Consider the following 18,210-nt stretch of genomic DNA (forward strand, 5'->3'; position numbering starts at 1 on the left):
TGGCTTGATCGTGGTTCGCAGGACAGACATATGAAATAATTCATGTCATTTATTATAGTAAATACCATAAGTGTGTTATCCGAAAAAATTTTAATCTACAACAGCTCTTTGCTGCAGATCTGTCACACTGTTGTTGTTGTTGTGTGATCAACCCCTGGATCAACTCGTGCGAACAAGAACGACTCCGCCTTACTTTGGAACATATTGGCTCCTCCGACGGTCTCCATTACTCTCAGCCTTGCCAGTCTACCGTACCGCATTTCTTAGTTATTTCATGTTATTGTTGGGAGTCAGGGGCCTGCAGAGTGGGGGCACTGATTGGGTTGTTGGTGATCAGCCCGCTCGTTTGCAAGAAGGCTGTGGCGCAAGTTGCACATACTGCAGCCAAGACGGTGCGGGGGCTGCTGGGCCAACAGCAACCTCTTGGTACGGCAGTAACATGCCGTATGAACATTGGCAGCCAAAAAGATATCGTGGGAGCCGAATCAGTCTGCCATTTCCACTGGCTCATTGGCCGATTTTGGTACGTCGTTCAATGGACAGTTTCCTGGGTAGAACACTCAGGTCATGGCGTTAGAATGGAAATTGTAAAAGATTTGCGAGCTGGGGCGCATGAATTCGAAAAGTTTATATACAGCAAAGCTCGTCCCACACTGCATGAATTGATGCCAGGAGGTCCTCAACCGCCAATATCTTGGCCTCAAAAACATTCACACCGGCAAGGTCCACTACATATGTAACATTGACTATCTTGGCCGCGGAAACATTCAGCTCCCGTATCCACAAGTTGAGGCCACCCGACTATCACGAGCTGTCAGCCTGACGAGAAATCTCAGGGGTCAATAACGGATTGTTTTTGGGGTCCCTTTTGGGCTCGACTTGAGTGGACGGTCTGTCGTACACCATCAACCTCACCTGTCAGCGTGGGTTTTGATGGCTTTTGCCACGACCTCCAACACGTTTTGGGGTCTCAAAACACTGCCCATGAGCTCAAACAGGTTTCCATCGCGAGATATTAATTGTACGAGTATCGTGGGGGCTCATCGCCGAGCCCTCATGAGCACCGTGACGGCCCCAAGGATTCTGAATTCGTGAAGTCCTGCGCGCGAGCGGGCGGTGCTACGAACCTTCAAGACCCATCGTGGGAATCCTATGACGGTTGGTCACTTGCTGATAGAGGAAGTCTGACATTATAAAAGGAATCAAGGTTCGTTCTCAAACATCACTCCAGTCTACTTCAACAGCAACAGTCTTCAACGAACATTCATTGAATTGCAACAAACACAGAAACATTCTCAATTCCACCACAAATCTCATTCAAGAACACGCATACCTATTACTTAACTCTTTGCACTCAGACATTCCTCAATTCTTCTTCCCTTTCGCAAGACCACCACAAGTTTATCACCATGCAGACCAACACTAAGATGATCTCCTTGGTTGCCACTCTTCTTTGCATCCCCAACGCGATGGCCTCCTTGCCAATCATCCCTGCGCTGGTTGCAGCCGCCGTTGTGGGCGGAGGTGCTTCATCTGGTATGACTGCCGGAGTCGTCTCTGGAGTCGTTTCCGGCGCAGTCGGCGTAGGCATCGGCTGTGCTACAAAGTCGGGCTGCAAGCGCCAAGAGGATTCTATTCACTATGCGCGAAACATGGCGCATGAGGTCGCCGCAGAAGTTGCGGCGGAGATGGAGAAGCGACAAGATGGCCCCGGCGCAGCTCCTGTTGGCGTCCCTCAGCACAACTGGGACGACTGCTACAACGAGGCTCTTGGTTCTCACATCACAATCACCGGTCCCATTGGCGACAATCACATCCGAGCTGAAGGAGTGCCGCCCACTTGCATGACCCTCGCCACGGTCATTGGGGGCACTGCTGGTCAGGCCATCCCTATTCCCTGCGGCTCGAACTGCATGGAATGGACGAACATGACGCCCGAGTTCTACGAGAACGTACGTGGCATGCTCAATTCCCAGGTTCTCAACGCCTGAGTCCAGTTCCAATGAACGAGTTATCCCCACTTCTCTTGTAGTCATCTAGCTCGCGTTATGAAGCCCGGTGATCAAAGTTAACATCAGGACCATGTGGGGGACAGAGGATGGAGCCGTTTATATTGGTCTTTACTTATTCTTTCTACTTGCTGGAAATCAGTCTCTCTTAGGTTGGATTGGATATGTATGTAGGGGCACATGTGAGGTTTGATGAGATTCTTGCAAAAGGTTTCATTGAATCGTATAAGTAGAATGCAGATTTCGGGATAAATAGACGTTGCTTTGTCATAAACAAATTTGAATCATTACTTTCTGTGCGTGAACTTATAAAACAGAAAACAATGCTCAGACAGGCTGGTAAACGAGATGAATACCTGCCTCATTACAAGTTGTTCTATCAGCGCAAAGTTACACAACATATGATGACGAAAGCAAGATTGCAATAATCTATGAAATATCGCATCGCGCTGATTGGCAGGGCTTGTAACGAAGACACGCACAGTCCATAGACGAACCTCGCAGTCCTGAGTGCTCAGGATGTGATGGATACAGCAAACATGGAATAGAGACAGTTCCAACAGAGCTCAACTTATTGATGTATTCGGGGTGTTTGTAGTGCAGACTATAGGTATCTTGTGAAATAATATGCCCAATCCACACCGGAAAGAGCACAGTGAGAGGCAGTAGTAGACACCAAAAACTGCCGGTTGATTTGGCTGGGTTGAAGCGCGGACACAACCTAAATATTTCAGACTTCACCACACTACAGTCTAAGAACCCGTCTGGGTGGCACCAGGTGCTTGAAGTGGGCTGATTGTCAAGACGACTGTAACGCCAACTAAAGCCTGTGAGCTATCGATAGTGCCGAGGGATGAGCTACTGCTGGGTAACGGAGATGGTGATGAATCTGGTCCCGTAGTAGGTGACACGGAAATCCCTCCAATGCTGATGTCGAAGATGGTGCTGGCGGTGGTAATTCGAGATGTTGATGACGAACCGCCGGGGGAACTTGTCGTTGCAGAATCTGTGGTAGAGCTTGTAGTAGAAACAAACACAGTACCAGGATCAGAACCAGAAGAAGATCCCACAGGACTGATGGCGGAGCCGGTAGGCGTTACCGAACTCGAGCTGGACGGTATCGTGAGTACAGGCGGAAACACTGCACTCGATGAGGCTGTGCTCTGGAAGCCTACATCATTTGTCGTTGCGCTTTGTACTACTGAAGTATTGCCCGTCATCGGTGTCGTCATTGAAGTCGAGGAAGAATTGGTCAGCTGGGAAGTGGTTGACCGTGAGATGGAACCGCTTGAAAACAGGACCAACGTAGTGCCGGACAATATCGGATTTTGAGAGCCGATAAATGTACCGGAAAAGGTCTGTGATAGCGATGCCGGCGAACCCGTTGTGCTGGAGCTGGGTAAAGGAGACGATGCGGAGGATGACAGGCTTATGGTGATCGATGAACCAAATAAGGGTGACGTCGAGGTACTGGAAGACACGACAACGGGTGATCTAACACCGTAAACCACGACGTATTGTGCCTGGCAACTAAGACTTAAATTGCAGCCGCAAGGTGATGTTGAATCTGATCTGCAGGGATATCTGTTGCAATTCTCATCGTTGGTAGCTGGTCCACGCGGAGCGACCACATTGCCTAAAGGAGCACAATAGCAGGCTGTGCCAACCAGATACACGAAGAGAGCATCGAGGTTCTCGCAACGAGCTTGACATCTCACCGGATCCCCAATAATGCCATCTTGGTATATGTATGTTGATCCCGCGAGGCCCTCGTCTGTGTAGCATCCAAGATATGAGTACGGTGATACAGGATTCGGTGATATGCCAGTCCTTTGCAGTGAGGCTGAAGATGAGGCCGAAGATGATGTCGTGCTGATAGATGGTATCAACGTTTGCGTTGCGACTCTCAGACCGCGCGCGGGGTGAGCTAAACAGCACAGGGCTATCAAGAGGGGCTCCCAACACAAGCCCATACTATTAAGTAATTCAAGAATATTTCAAATAAAGATGTGATTCGAGGACAAGCACACTATCAAGTACCCAAAGAATTGTTGTATGGTGTCTGGGAGGTTCATCTGTCGCGATACAAGGGCCTTTGAAGAAGTTATGTGGGAAACAGTTATAGATGAAGGCACAATTAAAATAAGTGGGGGGCTGCGTCCCCTGCTTCTCCTTGAGGATCTTAAGTTCTAGCTCTAGATGAACGAGCTTCTTCTCACCACATAATCTCCACGTCGCATTCCGAGTCGCCAGGCTGGGAATCGAGAATCGACAAAAAAACATAAAAAACCAACAGCGCCACGAGTTTAAGACCAGCTGAACCAAAACCGTTAGATTATCATCATTATCAGCGAGTCTTGTTAACGTAATACCGGTTGTTCTAAATCCCTCCCTCCACTCCAGTAGTTGCAGCCTGCATTCGCCGCGGCCCGAGGGTTTGGTTTGTGGGCTGAATCCGGTACACGGTAATCTACGAGCATTCCATTCCTCAATCTTGCCTTCCATGGGGCGGAAAGACTAACTAACCGCCTTCAGGCTTCACGGACTGGAGGTCACCTAAAATAGCAAAACCGTGAGCTTGTTGCAGCGACCACATTTTGTCCGGACGTGGCTTGTTGATTTCTACTTATGGTCTGAAGTTGGTTTAATGAGTGAAGAGAAGAACAAAATCACAAACAGTGTGTAACATAGAAAATAACCCCCTTTTTCTGATCAGATGAAAGCGTGAGTCCTGTTTCAATCCTGTGGCTTCCAATCCGACCGGAAGGTCATCGTCGATAGCTGGCCTATTTCTCGCCCCAGCTCAGAACCTTGTCGAATTTCATCTCAGGGACAGCGGCAACTCTACCCGTCGAGCCCTTGGCGACGACCTTGTCCTCCTCCTCCGACCAACACGGATCGCCCTCAGTATCCTCGCAGAAGGGATAGACCGTCTTGGTGGGCATGTAGCAGAACTTGCGCTCCTCGAGAGACACGAAGCTGGGGCCGACCGACCTTCCGGCCCCACAGAGGCCCGAGGCCGTGTGCTTTGCCTCTTTGCTCTTGACCAGGCGCGTGTCCTTTTCGAAGCGGCGGGCGAGGCGAGCGTGCTGTTTGTCGACGGCACGGCGCTCCTCGGAGCGGGCGGACGAGGTGGAGGGCTGCTGGCTGAAGAGGTCACGCTTGCGGGTCCAGAAGATGACGTCGGAGGGGTCGGGATCCTCGGTGAATCTCAGGACGGGGTCGTTGTTGCAGTAGTAGTCGAGGTCCTTGGTGCCAGAGTCCTTGGAGTATTCAGGCCAGTGGACCTGGATACCGGTGGTGTCGACGTCTCCGTTCTTGTCGACCCAGGCGCAGAAGACGGTCTCGTCAGGGCCGTCCTCCGTGGGGACGTAGATATCCGAGTAGTACCTGGTGATAGGATGTTAGTGGCATGCAGAGGACGGGCTGTAGAGCTTGGGCTACTGACCAGTTACCACCTCTTCCGTAGGCTTCGTCACAACTCTGAGCCCAGTTGCCGATCGTGTTGGCATAGTTCTGGCCACCCGGAAAGGTCACAGAAGCCCAGGAAATGCAAATGGCATCATCGTTGCCGGTGAAGAGGGTGTAAGTGGGCTGCTGGACAACATCCGAGACGCTAGTCTCGCAGAGGTCGGCGCCGTTCTCACACTTGTTGTTGTCGTTGGTGGTGATGCCGAGAAACCCGCCCTGCTCGTTCCAGCAGCGGACGTCGGGGATATTCCCGCCGGCGTTGCTCAGGGGCGGATCACCAGCTCCGTCAAGGCCGATCTTGAAGGCGAATTTGGCGCTCGGGTTGTCGGGCTCGGGGAACATGTCCTTGAGGAAAGAGAAGATGGTGATGACGCTTCCGACGACACCGATAGCGGTAGCCATGTTGAATAGTGGTGAATGATGGTCTAAAGGTTTCAAGAAGGATCTGAACTTGCAAGCTGGTTCAGAGCCGAAGACTGGCGGGTGAAGAGGTTCTACTGAGGATGTTCTGCTCAAGTTGCTGATTTGAGAGAACAAAGGTGATGGAATAGAAGCTTTTTATAGTCGATTCCAGAGATATTTCGTCTCCTCCCACAAGGAGGCGCAAAGGTTCGGCGGAATCTTCGTCCTCAGTACTTCACACCTTCGATCCATCTAGTCCGCCATCACATCTGATTTCGGTAATACTGCTCGAGCTCAGCAATCTTGGCTGTTCTGACTGAGTGGCACCATCGCGAAGCGGCTTACATGGAGGATTACAGCTCGCCCCCAATTGATACGAGGTAAAGAGGCACAGAGGTTGCAGTAACGACTCCAACACCTTGCCGTGACGAGCCTGGCTGCCTGATTCTCGACTCGATCTTCGACCCCTCCTAAGGCGTAGATGAGAATGAACTGACTCTGGGAGCCTTTGGCATGGCTTCCTAGCCGCGTGTTTCCGCTCCGCCGCTCCGCCCGATGGCATTCAGCCTCGAGCCTCACAGTCTATGTTGGCCGTGCCATGAAGATCGAGATCTTGGCCAGGATTGGGATTCGGTGTGTCTGCGCCAAGTCAGTAGAGAATCCTGCAATGTGCTGAGCCTGCTGGAAAGTCCTCCAAGCTTCCGAAAGAAGAAGAGTCTGGCCTCAAAACTTGGCTCAGTGAGCTCCATAGTCGTTGGGAACTTTTGCAGAAGGAGTTGTTGCTGAGCCGCAACAAATCTCGAGAATGTTCAACCCATAAAACAATCATTATACCTGCCAAGTGAACTAGAGGAGAACCAAGTCGTAAAGCCTGGACGTACGATTGGACAGGGTTAATTTGACGGGATTTCAAAATAACCATCCAAGACCCACTTGTCTAGGCAACAACAGGATGTTGGCACATTGTGAGAGCGACTAAGGCCGCTTACAGCAGACGCTCAGATGGGTATTCTTACAACAGCTATCACACTTCTTGTTTGACGAATGAGTCTTCGCTATGTTTCAAAACTCGAACACCAATCAGTTGATAATGTTGATGAGCAAAATAAATCCCGGCTGTCTCCAAAACCGACGGGCCGTTTAACGTGACATCGATCTCGAAAGCTTATAGAACATTTCAAACTAAGCAATTCCATGAAACGGAACTTACTACCTCGTCACCCTGTCGCCAAAATAACTGGCCGGTTGTTTGGTGGTGAATGCTCAGAAGACCGGCCATTTACTTTGGAACCCGAGTGCCCATATATTGCGGCACACACGCCAGGAGGCCTCAGAGCCTCCTGATAGGTGCACGTTTACGGACCATGGCGTGGATCCAACAGTTTATTCACTTGTCTGAAATGAGCGGGCGGCTGCATATTACTGCCTGCATCAGTTACCATGGGTCGAAACGCCCGACTCCAAGGGGATTAAGACTCGATCAGGCGATCCGATAGAGGATGGACGCTCGGGTTACGCTTTCAGACGCTCCTCTACCTCTCTGACCACCTCCAACACGGCCACATTCCGGGTGAACTATTTGTTCGAGCCAACAACAATGCCAAAACGGGAAGTTGTGTGACCAAAACAGATGAGTTGCAAGGGGTCATGCCGATCGTTTAAGCAGTACGCTCGCGATGGTGGCTTACATGGGAGCGGCGCGGAGAAAAAGGAGCGGGACGGGCCAAGAGCCAAGAGCCAAGAGCCGAGCGCCAAGAGGTAGGAAGGAATCCGCCTTGCTGTGCCGTCGGGGGCACCGGATAATTGACGTAATGTGGAGAGATTTCGGCTGAGTTTTATGTTGCGATTTGCTTCTGTGAGGTGTTGCATCTCATTTGCCGCGTGTTGGACCTTTTGTCGTATCATTCTTCTTTGTCTACCTTGGCCGTTGGCCAAGGCTGTCGCCAAGCAAGGGGTAATCGCCAATGTCGAGGTCGAAAATGATCACACGGCTGTGAAGTGACATCATGTTTGTTCCCGCAACCACAAAAGATCCCCGGGAAAAGAGAAAGACTTAAGAGCGGGCAAGTCCCAGAAGATTTCGTCAGATATAGACTATCTATAGCGCGGGCAACTCACGTCTACTCCACTGCAGCGGAGAAACCCATTCAACCCGACTTAGTACGTACTTAGCAATTGTCCGACTCAACTACTCTTTCGGATTGTTCTGTCCTAAATCACCATGAACACAAGACTTCTTGCTGCTCTGGCTCTGGCAACCTCGGTTTCGGCCCAGGACAAAGAGATCTCGTCGTGTAGCGCCCTCTCATGCATCAATTCCGAAAGCCAGGGTGTGTGTTCGTCGGGCAACTCATCCCGCTTTGTTGGAGTGGGAATGGTGCCTGAAGTGCTCGACGTCGCCGATGAGAAGCTTTCGCTTACTCTCGTTGATGGGAGCCCGGATGGCATCCTCGCTAGCCAGCAAGGCTATCAATTTTCAACTCAGACGCTCTATGTCGGCGTGCCAGCCAACTTCAACTCCAGCAACCAGGAGACCGGCTGCGCCCTTATGATGCAGTATCAAGAGCAAACGTTTGAGCTGTCCAAAGACAACACGCAAAACACAACCTCTTGCAACTCGGTCATTTCGGACGGTTGTCAGAACAACATAGCAACTTTGGTGGAGCAATTCCGATACACTACGAACGGTCAGAGCAACAACACCGGAAGCGCCTCGTTGCGACGATGCGAGTCCCTAGCACAGTTCCTCAACACCAACATCCACCGCGAACTATCCTTCTGCGACCGCTTCGCCGGCCACATTAACATCACCGCAGGCCCCATCTCCGGCGAGGACCTTTCTTCTAGCCCAATCCAGCTCCAGAACGAGGGTTGCCAGCCCGTCATGCCCGAGAGCTACGAGCTGCGCAAGGTAGCCGAGATGCGGCAGATTCTTCCCACAGGAGATAACAGTGGCCAATCTCTGGGTGGCCGCTCTGGCGTGACTCCCGTTTTCACCGTTCTATACGACGATGAGAACGATGACAGCCCAGAGGTGCAGTTCACCTGCATGAAGACGTTCACCGCTGAGGGTGAGGAGATGCCTGATTCGTTGAACGGCGACGACGACAAGAGTGGTGCTGTTTCCACGGGCCATGTTGCTACAGCTGCAGTCGCTGCAACTCTTCTTAGTTTTGTCTTCCTTCTCGGTTGATCATCAAGATTGGACGGTGCACTTGAAGGCTTTCAAGTTGACCGCGCGGTTATCGATACAGTGAGAATGATCCGGCTATGGCGCTTATAAGTATAAAATGTTTCGGTACTCTGTCTGAAATGAATAATGAAGATTATACCTTTCAATATAATAAAACGGAGAACGAATCAAGTAAACCTGGAGTCATGTGCGTGAAGAATTGCGGGTGGAGTCATTCACCTAGGCTCAGTCGTGCTGTACAGGAGGCAGCATGCGCCAAACTTTTCAGCATTCAGCAAGCTGAATGAAAGGCCGGAAGAATTTCATCTCAGTTATGAGATCTCTACATAAGCTAAAACAAGCAAGTAGTGTCTGTGGGTAGGTAAGCCGGACTGTTCGCACTTGACAACCTTTCTTGTAACCAGCCCGTGTATATGGTCGAAGTCCGTCAACCGGGCCACGGTCAAAACCTGAAGGATGCTCTGGGACCGTACTTCCCGTACACCGTGACATACCTCCGTATTGGACAATGTGCTACACGGGGCGTTGGGGTCCATGAAGCACGGCGTGGTGCAGAGAGAGTTGTCGACTGGAGCGCCGCCCGGCTGGTGGATGTCGAACTCCACCTCCCGGACGTGGCAGTAGCAGTACATACCGTACATGAAGACGTAAGACGCGTGAAATTGCTGATCACAGCCGAATCGGCAGTCGACTGGGTTGCCATTGTTGTAGCCCGTGGCGATGTTCGGTATGTCGTATGCCTCGATGGCGGTTTCGGCAGTGTAGGGATAGCATCCCAGATAGTAGTACGGTGATTGTTCTACTGGCGTGAGGACGATTGTGCTGGTGATGGCAATTGTGCCGGTGAGAAGCGCCCCAAGAGAGAGAAGTCTTGATACGCGCATGTTTGGGAACGAGTTGGGGACCTCTTGGGGGATTGAACACAATTACCCAAGGTTGGCGATATCTGCAGGCTGCAGCTGTGTTCGAACGAATGGCGCAAATGAACGATGCATCAAGGACCGCTTCAGACCAGGCACGACTTTGCACCATCGAGAAAGAACATCGGTGGTCACAGGTGATAAAAGCAAAGGGGGGGGCTCTACACACTATCTCATGCTGCTGTTGATGTCTCCATTTGGCATGCTTAGCGTATAAGTTTAATCGTCAAGGCAGGGTCCAGATCTGTTGATATATCGAATCTACCGGCACTTGCCAAGGCTGAAGGAAGCTAGGGAATGTGCATCAATTGCAGGGCTGAGCCACGGCGAATCACTGCATGGGAGATGGCTCATGTCTCAGACATTGGACCCCCAAGATCAAGGTAAGTTGCTCAACAGAGTGCCTGAAGGACGCCTAAATCGTAGCAAGTGCAAACTTTCTCAAGCCTCGAGTTTCTCCGGCTATCCCTAGGAAATGTCGTATGGCTTGGTCTTGCCATAAACATATGTTCCTAGATAGAGTGTAGAGTGACCGTTAGAAGACTAGTGTTTCTGGACAATAGCTTAAACTTACATCGACACCAGGCAATATGCCTTTGGGAGGGATTGTTGTACCAGTACAACCTTTAAATAAGCCAGCTCCCTCCTTGTTCGTCTCATCTGAACGAAGGGATTGAGCGACGAGAACTGTTAGAAGCTTGTTAACACGGTGGTGCTGAAGAAGAACAATGGCTTGCCGAAGGTTTTGAGACACCCGAGGTCCTCCGCTCAAATCTTGCGACGGCAGCTTCCACTTTAGTATCTCTACTGTCCTTCTCTTCTAGTATCTGTTCGAACTGTTGTATTCAGTTGAATCGCAAGCCTTCAGCGCGGATTCATACTAGATTCCCGCGACAACACACTTGGGGATACGTCATGTCACTCATGACTTGAGTATTCCCCCTGTCCTTTAGTCACAACTACTGTGGCTGATACGCAAACATTGCCGATGGTCAAAAACACCGTAAGTTACTGAAGACGTTTTAGTTTGTATAGCACAGAACCCGGACCATTTCCAGAACAAACAAGGAGTTTCGTTGTCGGAACACTGGCCGCAATGCCTCGCCCCGACCAACTGGTTCTGACTGTGTTTTCCAACTCCTATCTCGTACCTTATCCTGATTCATGCTATATAAACATCATATGGTGACCCAGAAAGTCTTTCTCTGTCAAAAATAAGAAATCTGGCTTTGATAAGATATCAATAAGTCTGAGTTCCCGAAGCCCACTGTCAAAAGTCCCATCAACGTCGTCGCACATTAACACCCAGCGACGGATGTCAGAAATACTACCACACATTGAGGCGGAATACTTGGGAGACTCGGAGGTGAGATGACAGGCGACGCAGCCGACGTCAAGAACGCCCAAATTATTGCTTCGGGCGAGTGCCAGGGTCTTAGTAACACTGACGGCTCGTAGGAAGAGGGCTGCCAGAGCACTGGCACCCTAGATGTCATGGCAATTCTCCACGCGGGGAACATCTGATTGATCAGAGAAAAGATCTTCAATACTTGAATGTCCAAATGAGTAGCCTCAAAGGCAGTTCAAATGCATCTTCGCGCATAACGACTGCCTCAATGACGTGCTTCGTAACTCAACGTTGACAAGTGCTCAGTAACGGCTCTCCAAACAGTACAAGCCTATAAATTCACACCAAACGAGAAGAAAATAAGAGCCAAAGCAACCAAATATGGTCGAAAGCATTGTTTGTTTGTGACTCGACACCGGAAATAATTCCATGATATACGTAGCCCCAGCCATGCTAGACCTCACGTTTACACATTGAATGCGCGTGGAGTTTCTCTCCCTCGCTAGCCTTCCGTCGTCCGGCTTCCCTATCTCGCAAGTAAGCAGCACGTATTCAGCTAGACGCCATGTGACCCAGGAATCAACTTTTTCGTGGACATCTAGATCGTGTGCTCTTGGGACCTGGTGAGCTTGGCCACTTTGACACTCACATACCAGAGATGCAATGGCTTCCAGCGCCCAAAATGACCATTGCTGTCCAACTAAACTTTGTAGCAAGCTTTCTTTCTATATTTAAGCATCCAAAAACGAACTTAACCCACAAAATTTACGACTCGGTGTCGTCTCTCCAAACCTAACTAGACTACGTGCCCCCGACCGAGTCTGTCTCTGCAGATTCCTCAGAAGAAGGCAGACGCCATCAGGTTTGTATTCATAAGAGCACATCTGGAGCAGCGAGAAAGATTTCTACAACAACTGCACTGTCTCTTCTTATGGCCTTTGAAACTTTGAACATATTTGACAATAGTATTGGTAGGTACTCAGAAATCTCGTATTCGCGACCAACATCTCCAATCCAGAACCCCATCTCCGTTCCTCATCACCGTCACCCGTCCCCGTTCCCAACGTATTCAGCCCATTAAGCCAGAACACCAATCTCTTAGATGCAGCTGAGATCAGGAAATTGCGTTCACTCATGTCGACCCTTGACATGATGGAAATTCCCCTTGCCAGGCTCGACCAGATCCCAACATCGCACGCCCCCACGACGTTGGTCTACCTTCCCCATCGCCATTCCGCTAAACCACCATTTATACCCAAACGATATCCAAACTAAACTTTCCTTCATTGAAAAGAAGTTCGGTTGTTACACCATATAATGTGGTACCTCCATCGTCTCCTCCGGGCATGAACATGCAATGATGCCAGGGAACGTGGGGGAGTCAAGCAAAACGCGCAGTATCCCAACGAGTGCGAGATGACGTCGGTACAAGCCTAACCCACCATTCTCCGAATCTGCCCTTTTTAAAAGCTCTTTATTCGCGGGAATAAGGGGGATTAAATCGGATTAAAACATAATTCGCGATTACCCCGTATATATATGTACCGATGTTATCTCGTACTCAATGGGATACCCGGCTCTCGATGTCATCAGAAGTTTTCCAACTTTCCCAATATACCACTGTTCACTTTACCTGCCCTGCCGTCACCCAACATCCTAACTCGGTCTTCATGGTGTATTCGAACGACTGTAATCTGGTAGCCACACACCTCACAAGATTTGTTTCATTACCTCTCACCGCTCTTGATGTGCGTCGACCCAGAATGATGCGCACCATGAACGCCAAGATCGGTTCAGAGAGGCCACCCCTCTCATTACTGTTGCGTCACACAAATAAACCAGATACAGAACAAGAAAGTAGTTGTATTATTCAGTTCTAGCAGGGCATATTCTTTCACAAAGACATCTAGTCTATGCCAATGCCTCTAAACTCCCTGCTAAAGTATTCCTCAAGAACCCATGACAAAGGGGATATCAGGCCTGTCCTCCCAAAATGGCCTAGGCGGTATATTTGTGCTGGTTATGATCCAGCACAATGAGCAAATAAGGAAAGGGTGAGGCGACTTTTGCGCGTGAAGCCAACAGAAAAGGTTATGCAGAAGCGTTTACTCGATTCTCTTCTTGCCCTCCTCGGCATTGGAGTATCTTGCCGTGCTGAGGCCGCGCTCATGGCGGGCAACAAATGATCCCAGGACTGAGTCCTTGCGGGCCTTGGACATGTGCTCGTTGTAGCCTTCAAAGGCCCAGGGTCTGGGGTTCAGCTTGGGCCAGTTTACCTAGGCAGTGTGAGTAATTGATCAAAATCTGCAAAAGGAGGGGACTTACATAGAGCATGCCATGGCCAAAGATGAAGCTTGAACACCAAGCAGCAACAGCCAGCCAGAAGAAAATGAAGATGCGCATGGTGACGGTAGCTTCGGTCTTGGTAAAGAGACCGACGAAGATGAGGAAGAGACTGAAGGCGAGGAGGTAGGGGACGGATTGGATGAGAATGGGGCGGCGGTCAGCGAAGATGAGGGAGCTGCCGATGTTGGCGGTGCCTGGCAAGTAGACCCCGAGGAAGAGATCGAACGAATCTTGACGGGGACCGTCGAGGAAGTTGTTCTTGAAGTAGCGGGTGACACCGATACGGGCATCCTGAAGAGCACCCATCTTTGTGCGGACGCCAGTACGAGTGACGTCTGTCTTCATGGCACCGGTGCCAGAGTAGGAGTTCGAAACGACATCAGCGTTGTCGGCCCAGAGGTTGCGGAACATGTGCTCGAAAGCCGGATCCTCATCGCGGAATGAGGAGCCACGGCTCATGAGACCCATCTCCTCAAAGATGCGGTCAAGCATGTGGCGGGCGAACATAGACTGGACGACGTTGGTGCGGTCGAGGCAGTCCATGCAGTTAGTGCGCATAACGCTGGTCTGGTAGCTGCGGGGCTCGAGACGGCCATCGTTGGCACCGGGCATGTCGACAGCGCGGAAGTAGCCCTGGGCGTCGAGTGCCTCCTTAAGCTTCTCAATAAGAGCATAGGCACGGTGCATTTTCATGCCCTTGGTCTCATGGTGGTAGTCGAAGTAGATATAGTGAAGACGATCGAACTCGACGGCGCGCTTCTCAGGCTGGATCGTCGTGAACTTTTCGTTGGTGTGGCTGTCGCCTTCAGTGCGCTCCTTGGGGGTTGAGATGAGCTTCTCGACCATCTGTTCGTATGAGTTCTTCACACGCTGCTCGCGGCCCTTCTGGTTGACCAGGTTGATGAGGTAGTTGTCGCCGTACAGGCGGATTTGCTCCTCAAAATGCGCCTTGGCCGCAGGGAGGGCGCTGTCGATGCCGCGGACCTGCAGCTTCGGGACGTAGCGCAAGCTGTTGATCTCGGCCCAGTAGGTGGGGACACTGCCACGAGTCTGAACGTAGGACATTATTTGCGTATCCTGGCCGCTGGCGCCGTACTTGCCACTCTGCATATCGGCGCTGCCAGCAAAACCTCCCATGCCACTGCCCGAATCATTGAAGATGGTAATCTGCTCGGTCTCGTTGTAGTTGGCTGCATGGCCCTCGTCGTCGACACCTCGGGTGAAGTATCTGGTTCCGCCGCGGTGTCTCGATCTGCGCGAGATGAGGGTGACAGTAACTGGCGTTCCCTTGAAGGTCGTAGGCTTGATCTCGAGCATGCCGAAAATGACGGGGAGGATGAAGGGGTCGGCGCCAGCCTGGGGCCCTGCTTGACCTCTGGCGCCGCGGGTGCGGAAGTCGATCAGGTCGGACTGGAGGAAGCGGTTGAAGAAGAATCGGTCGTCGGCGCGCTGCCACAGGGGGAGGGAGGTGTCGGCAGAGGCCTGGCGCTGGAAGGAGTTTGTGAGGTCGATGGAGTAGGAGAAGTACATGGGGCCGTTCTTCATGAAGGTATCGAGCAGACCGATGAAGGTGTCCTCGTCGGGGTCGCGGATCTGGCGCTCGCGCATGGGCAGGATCTCGGTGGTGATGACCTTGTAGACCATGTGGCCCTTGAGGCGGCCCATGGGCTGGGCCTTTGTGATCACAATGACATACTTGTCTGTCGCAATCGTCGAGTCAGTGCAGTGCTCGTTGGGAAGCTTGGGTGGCTACAGGCATACCGAGTCTAAGCTGGATGATGCCCAGAATACCAGCGATACTCGAAACTCGGGAGACTCTCTTGCCCAGGCCTGCATCGCCGAGGCGCAGGTCGCCGGTGGGACGGTCGATGACCAAAGCCGGGGCATCGGGGGAGGAGGGCGAGGTGAAGATGTAGGAATCGGGGGCGACTTTGACGTTGATGTCGCGGTAGGGGAGAGTGGGCGCCATGGTGTCGACGGCAACGGGCAGACTCGAGAAGAAGAGGAGAGTAGAAGGGGATGGTGAAGCAAGAGGGAGAGAAAGGAGCGAGCGAAAGGATTAGAAAGTTGGTAGTCTTGATGCCCGCAGGATCGGTCAACGAAGGTGGGCGTTGGCGTTGTCGGCGATCGCAAAAAAAGAGCAAGAAGCCAGAGCCGTGAGCCTTGAGGACAGCTGGAGCTTGAGGCTTTGGTTGGCTGGCGAGGAGTGGCTGTCGTCACTTTCCAGGCGCAGTTACCCTACGCAGGCAGGTCCCTACCTCCTTACCTCATACCAAGCAGGACCCTCCACGGCTAGGAGGCGAGAGAGCTCCCTTGGCGGGTGGAAGGGGCAACCGGGAAGGGACATGGAGTGGACTGCTGCTGCTGCACCTCAGTCGAGTTCCAGCTTCAAGGGTGCTGCTGCACTGACAGTGGACTGCCTTCGATACTGGTCGAGTGGGTACGTACCTCCTGGAAGTCCGGCTTGTGAAAGAGGGGCACAGACCACAGAAACGAAGCTCTGAGCCAATAAAAACACACAATAGACTCGGCATCACACGGCTTACATAACGCGCCTCTTCATGTCACTGGGTCGGCTCTGCACTTGCACGTGGTACGTACCTGAAGATTGGTACCTGATGGACGATGATGTGGGCGGCGTGGAAAGTGAAGGGGCATTGGACACTCACCACGTTCATCTCTCCGGCAGAGCTCCCTCTAGGACGAGACACCGGAAGACGGGAGCTCAGCAAGGAGGCCGCGGACAGCTGAGGTAATAAATCAACGCCGTCTGCCACCAGCAGGGCGCTAAGCTGCCTCAGGTAAAATGTGTTGCAAGAGGTGCTCTGTAGTACATACTATGCAGTACATACATACCTAGGTAAATGACGATGAATGGCTTCCGAGTACCTTCAACCAATCTGCTGCAGCAAGATACTTGCGGCGGTAAGGTCATCATAACGGACCGGGTAAGCAGGGGACTTGGGCTATCGGGGTCACTGGAGGCCCCGTCCGCCTTGAGAGCTGCACCTGACAGCACTGCGCCGTCGCTTCCTCTGCTCTGCTGGAGGTGCCCGGTGCCCGGTGCCCAGTGTCGGCGTCAGTGCCAGTTCCCTTCGATTGCCTTCAGACTGAGAGGGACCCCCATTTCATTTGCAGTGCAGCCAGTGTCCCAGTGTCCCAGTGTCCCAGTGTCCCAAGAGCCTGACGTGTGCAACGTGCCCGCCCAGCCATTCATCATCGAGCTTCACCACCCCCCAAGGCAGTCACATTATTCCAGGACCCGATTTACTTGCCATCGACTCCTTCTTACTGCCTGCCTTACCTACTACGCCAACCTACCTACCTCTCTGTTTCCCACCTCTCGCCTCATCCACCACCCCACGCCGCGCAATCACCATTTCGATCCACGATACCACCGTTGCTTTGCGACTGACGCAGCTTTGATCGATCGTGCCCCCCGACCGACACCGCCCATTTCCCCCATTTCCGTTTCGACGAACGTCCGCTCCGCCAGCGACCCCGTCCGGCGACATTCCAGAGATCAGCCCCAAGTGCATCCTATCCGTCTGCGAGGTCCATCCACCTTGAAGCTTTCTGCAGCTGCCCACCTCTCCCATCCAAACCTTCACATCGCTCAAAATGTCTGCCCGAGGTCCTGGTGCTCCCGGCGCTCGCGGCATGAACACGCGCTTTGCGCAGTTTAAGCTGGTCTTGCTAGGTATTTCATCTCCGTCGATACCTTCTTTTGAATCGCTGGGCTAACTGTGATGATGCAGGCGAGTCCGCTGTTGGAAAGGTACTTGTTCGGAACCCAAGGAATTGCTGCCCATCATGCTAACGTGTCCCCCCAAGAGTTCCATCGTCCTGCGATTCGTCAAGGTATGTTGTCGATACCCGACGTCGATATCTTCAGAAACGCATCCCACTAACGTCCGCCTCCGCAGGACCAATTTGACTCTTACCGCGAATCTACTATCGGTGCCGCTTTCCTGACGCAGACCATTTCTCTCGATGAAAACACCACGGTCAAGTTCGAGATCTGGGATACCGCCGGCCAAGAGCGCTACAAGTCCCTCGCCCCCATGTACTACCGCAACGCCAACTGCGCCGTCGTTGTTTACGATATCACTCAATCTGTACGTCAACTGGCATGCAATAATCGGGAGCCGGACACTAACAGATGTAGGCTTCGTTGGATAAGGCAAAGGCCTGGGTCAAGGAGCTGCAGAGACAAGCGAACGAGAACATCATCATCGCCCTCGCCGGTAACAAGCTGGATTTGGTCAACGAGCAGCCTGATAAGCGAGCAGTTTCCACAGCAGACGCCGAGGCCTACGCGCGCGAGGCCGGACTCCTCTTCTTCGAGACGTCCGCGAAGACGGCCGAGAACGTCAAGGAACTTTTCACGGCCATCGCCAAGAAGCTGCCGCTCGACCAGGCCGGCCCTAGGCATGCTCGGCCAGGACAGCGACAGGGCGTCAGCCTCCAGCCCGAGACCCCCGGCAGCAACGTCAGCGGGCCCTGCAGCTGCTAGATGAA

General features: G+C 52.1%; 5 protein-coding genes across 5 annotated transcripts; 3 read left to right on the forward strand and 2 right to left on the reverse strand.

Annotated features, from left to right (window-relative positions):
* Positions 1 to 1,409: 1,409 nt before the first annotated feature.
* On the forward strand, positions 1,410 to 1,991 carry GCG54_00000222 (uncharacterized protein; the record flags this gene model as incomplete). The annotated part of the gene is made up of 1 exon (XM_045400363.1): positions 1,410 to 1,991. The coding sequence occupies one exon, from the start codon at positions 1,410 to 1,412 to the stop codon at positions 1,989 to 1,991; it is 582 nt and encodes a 193-aa protein (XP_045262014.1).
* A 2,804-nt stretch (positions 1,992 to 4,795) lies between these two features.
* GCG54_00000223 (uncharacterized protein) lies at positions 4,796 to 5,882 on the reverse strand (the record flags this gene model as incomplete). The annotated part of the gene is made up of 2 exons (XM_045400364.1): positions 4,796 to 5,399; positions 5,458 to 5,882. The coding sequence occupies 2 exons, from the start codon at positions 5,880 to 5,882 to the stop codon at positions 4,796 to 4,798; spliced, it is 1,029 nt and encodes a 342-aa protein (XP_045262015.1).
* A 2,221-nt stretch (positions 5,883 to 8,103) lies between these two features.
* GCG54_00000224 (uncharacterized protein) lies at positions 8,104 to 9,075 on the forward strand (the record flags this gene model as incomplete). The annotated part of the gene is made up of 1 exon (XM_045400365.1): positions 8,104 to 9,075. One exon carries the CDS (start codon positions 8,104 to 8,106, stop codon positions 9,073 to 9,075), a length of 972 nt encoding a protein of 323 aa, XP_045262016.1.
* Positions 9,076 to 13,448: 4,373 nt separating this feature from the next.
* Positions 13,449 to 15,658, reverse strand: GCG54_00000225 (Phosphoinositide phosphatase SAC1; the record flags this gene model as incomplete). The annotated part of the gene is made up of 3 exons (XM_045400366.1): positions 13,449 to 13,619; positions 13,669 to 15,389; positions 15,451 to 15,658. 3 exons carry the CDS (start codon positions 15,656 to 15,658, stop codon positions 13,449 to 13,451), a joined length of 2,100 nt encoding a protein of 699 aa, XP_045262017.1.
* Positions 15,659 to 17,310: 1,652 nt separating this feature from the next.
* On the forward strand, positions 17,311 to 18,205 carry GCG54_00000226 (GTP-binding protein ypt5; the record flags this gene model as incomplete). The annotated part of the gene is made up of 5 exons (XM_045400367.1): positions 17,311 to 17,389; positions 17,448 to 17,467; positions 17,524 to 17,550; positions 17,616 to 17,807; positions 17,858 to 18,205. The coding sequence occupies 5 exons, from the start codon at positions 17,311 to 17,313 to the stop codon at positions 18,203 to 18,205; spliced, it is 666 nt and encodes a 221-aa protein (XP_045262018.1).
* Between the last annotated feature and the right edge of the window lie 5 nt (positions 18,206 to 18,210).

The sequence above is a fragment of the Colletotrichum gloeosporioides genome (assembly GCF_011800055.1).
Source record: "Colletotrichum gloeosporioides strain Lc1 chromosome Unknown consensus_59, whole genome shotgun sequence".
Classification (NCBI taxonomy): Eukaryota; Fungi; Ascomycota; class Sordariomycetes; order Glomerellales; family Glomerellaceae; genus Colletotrichum; species Colletotrichum gloeosporioides.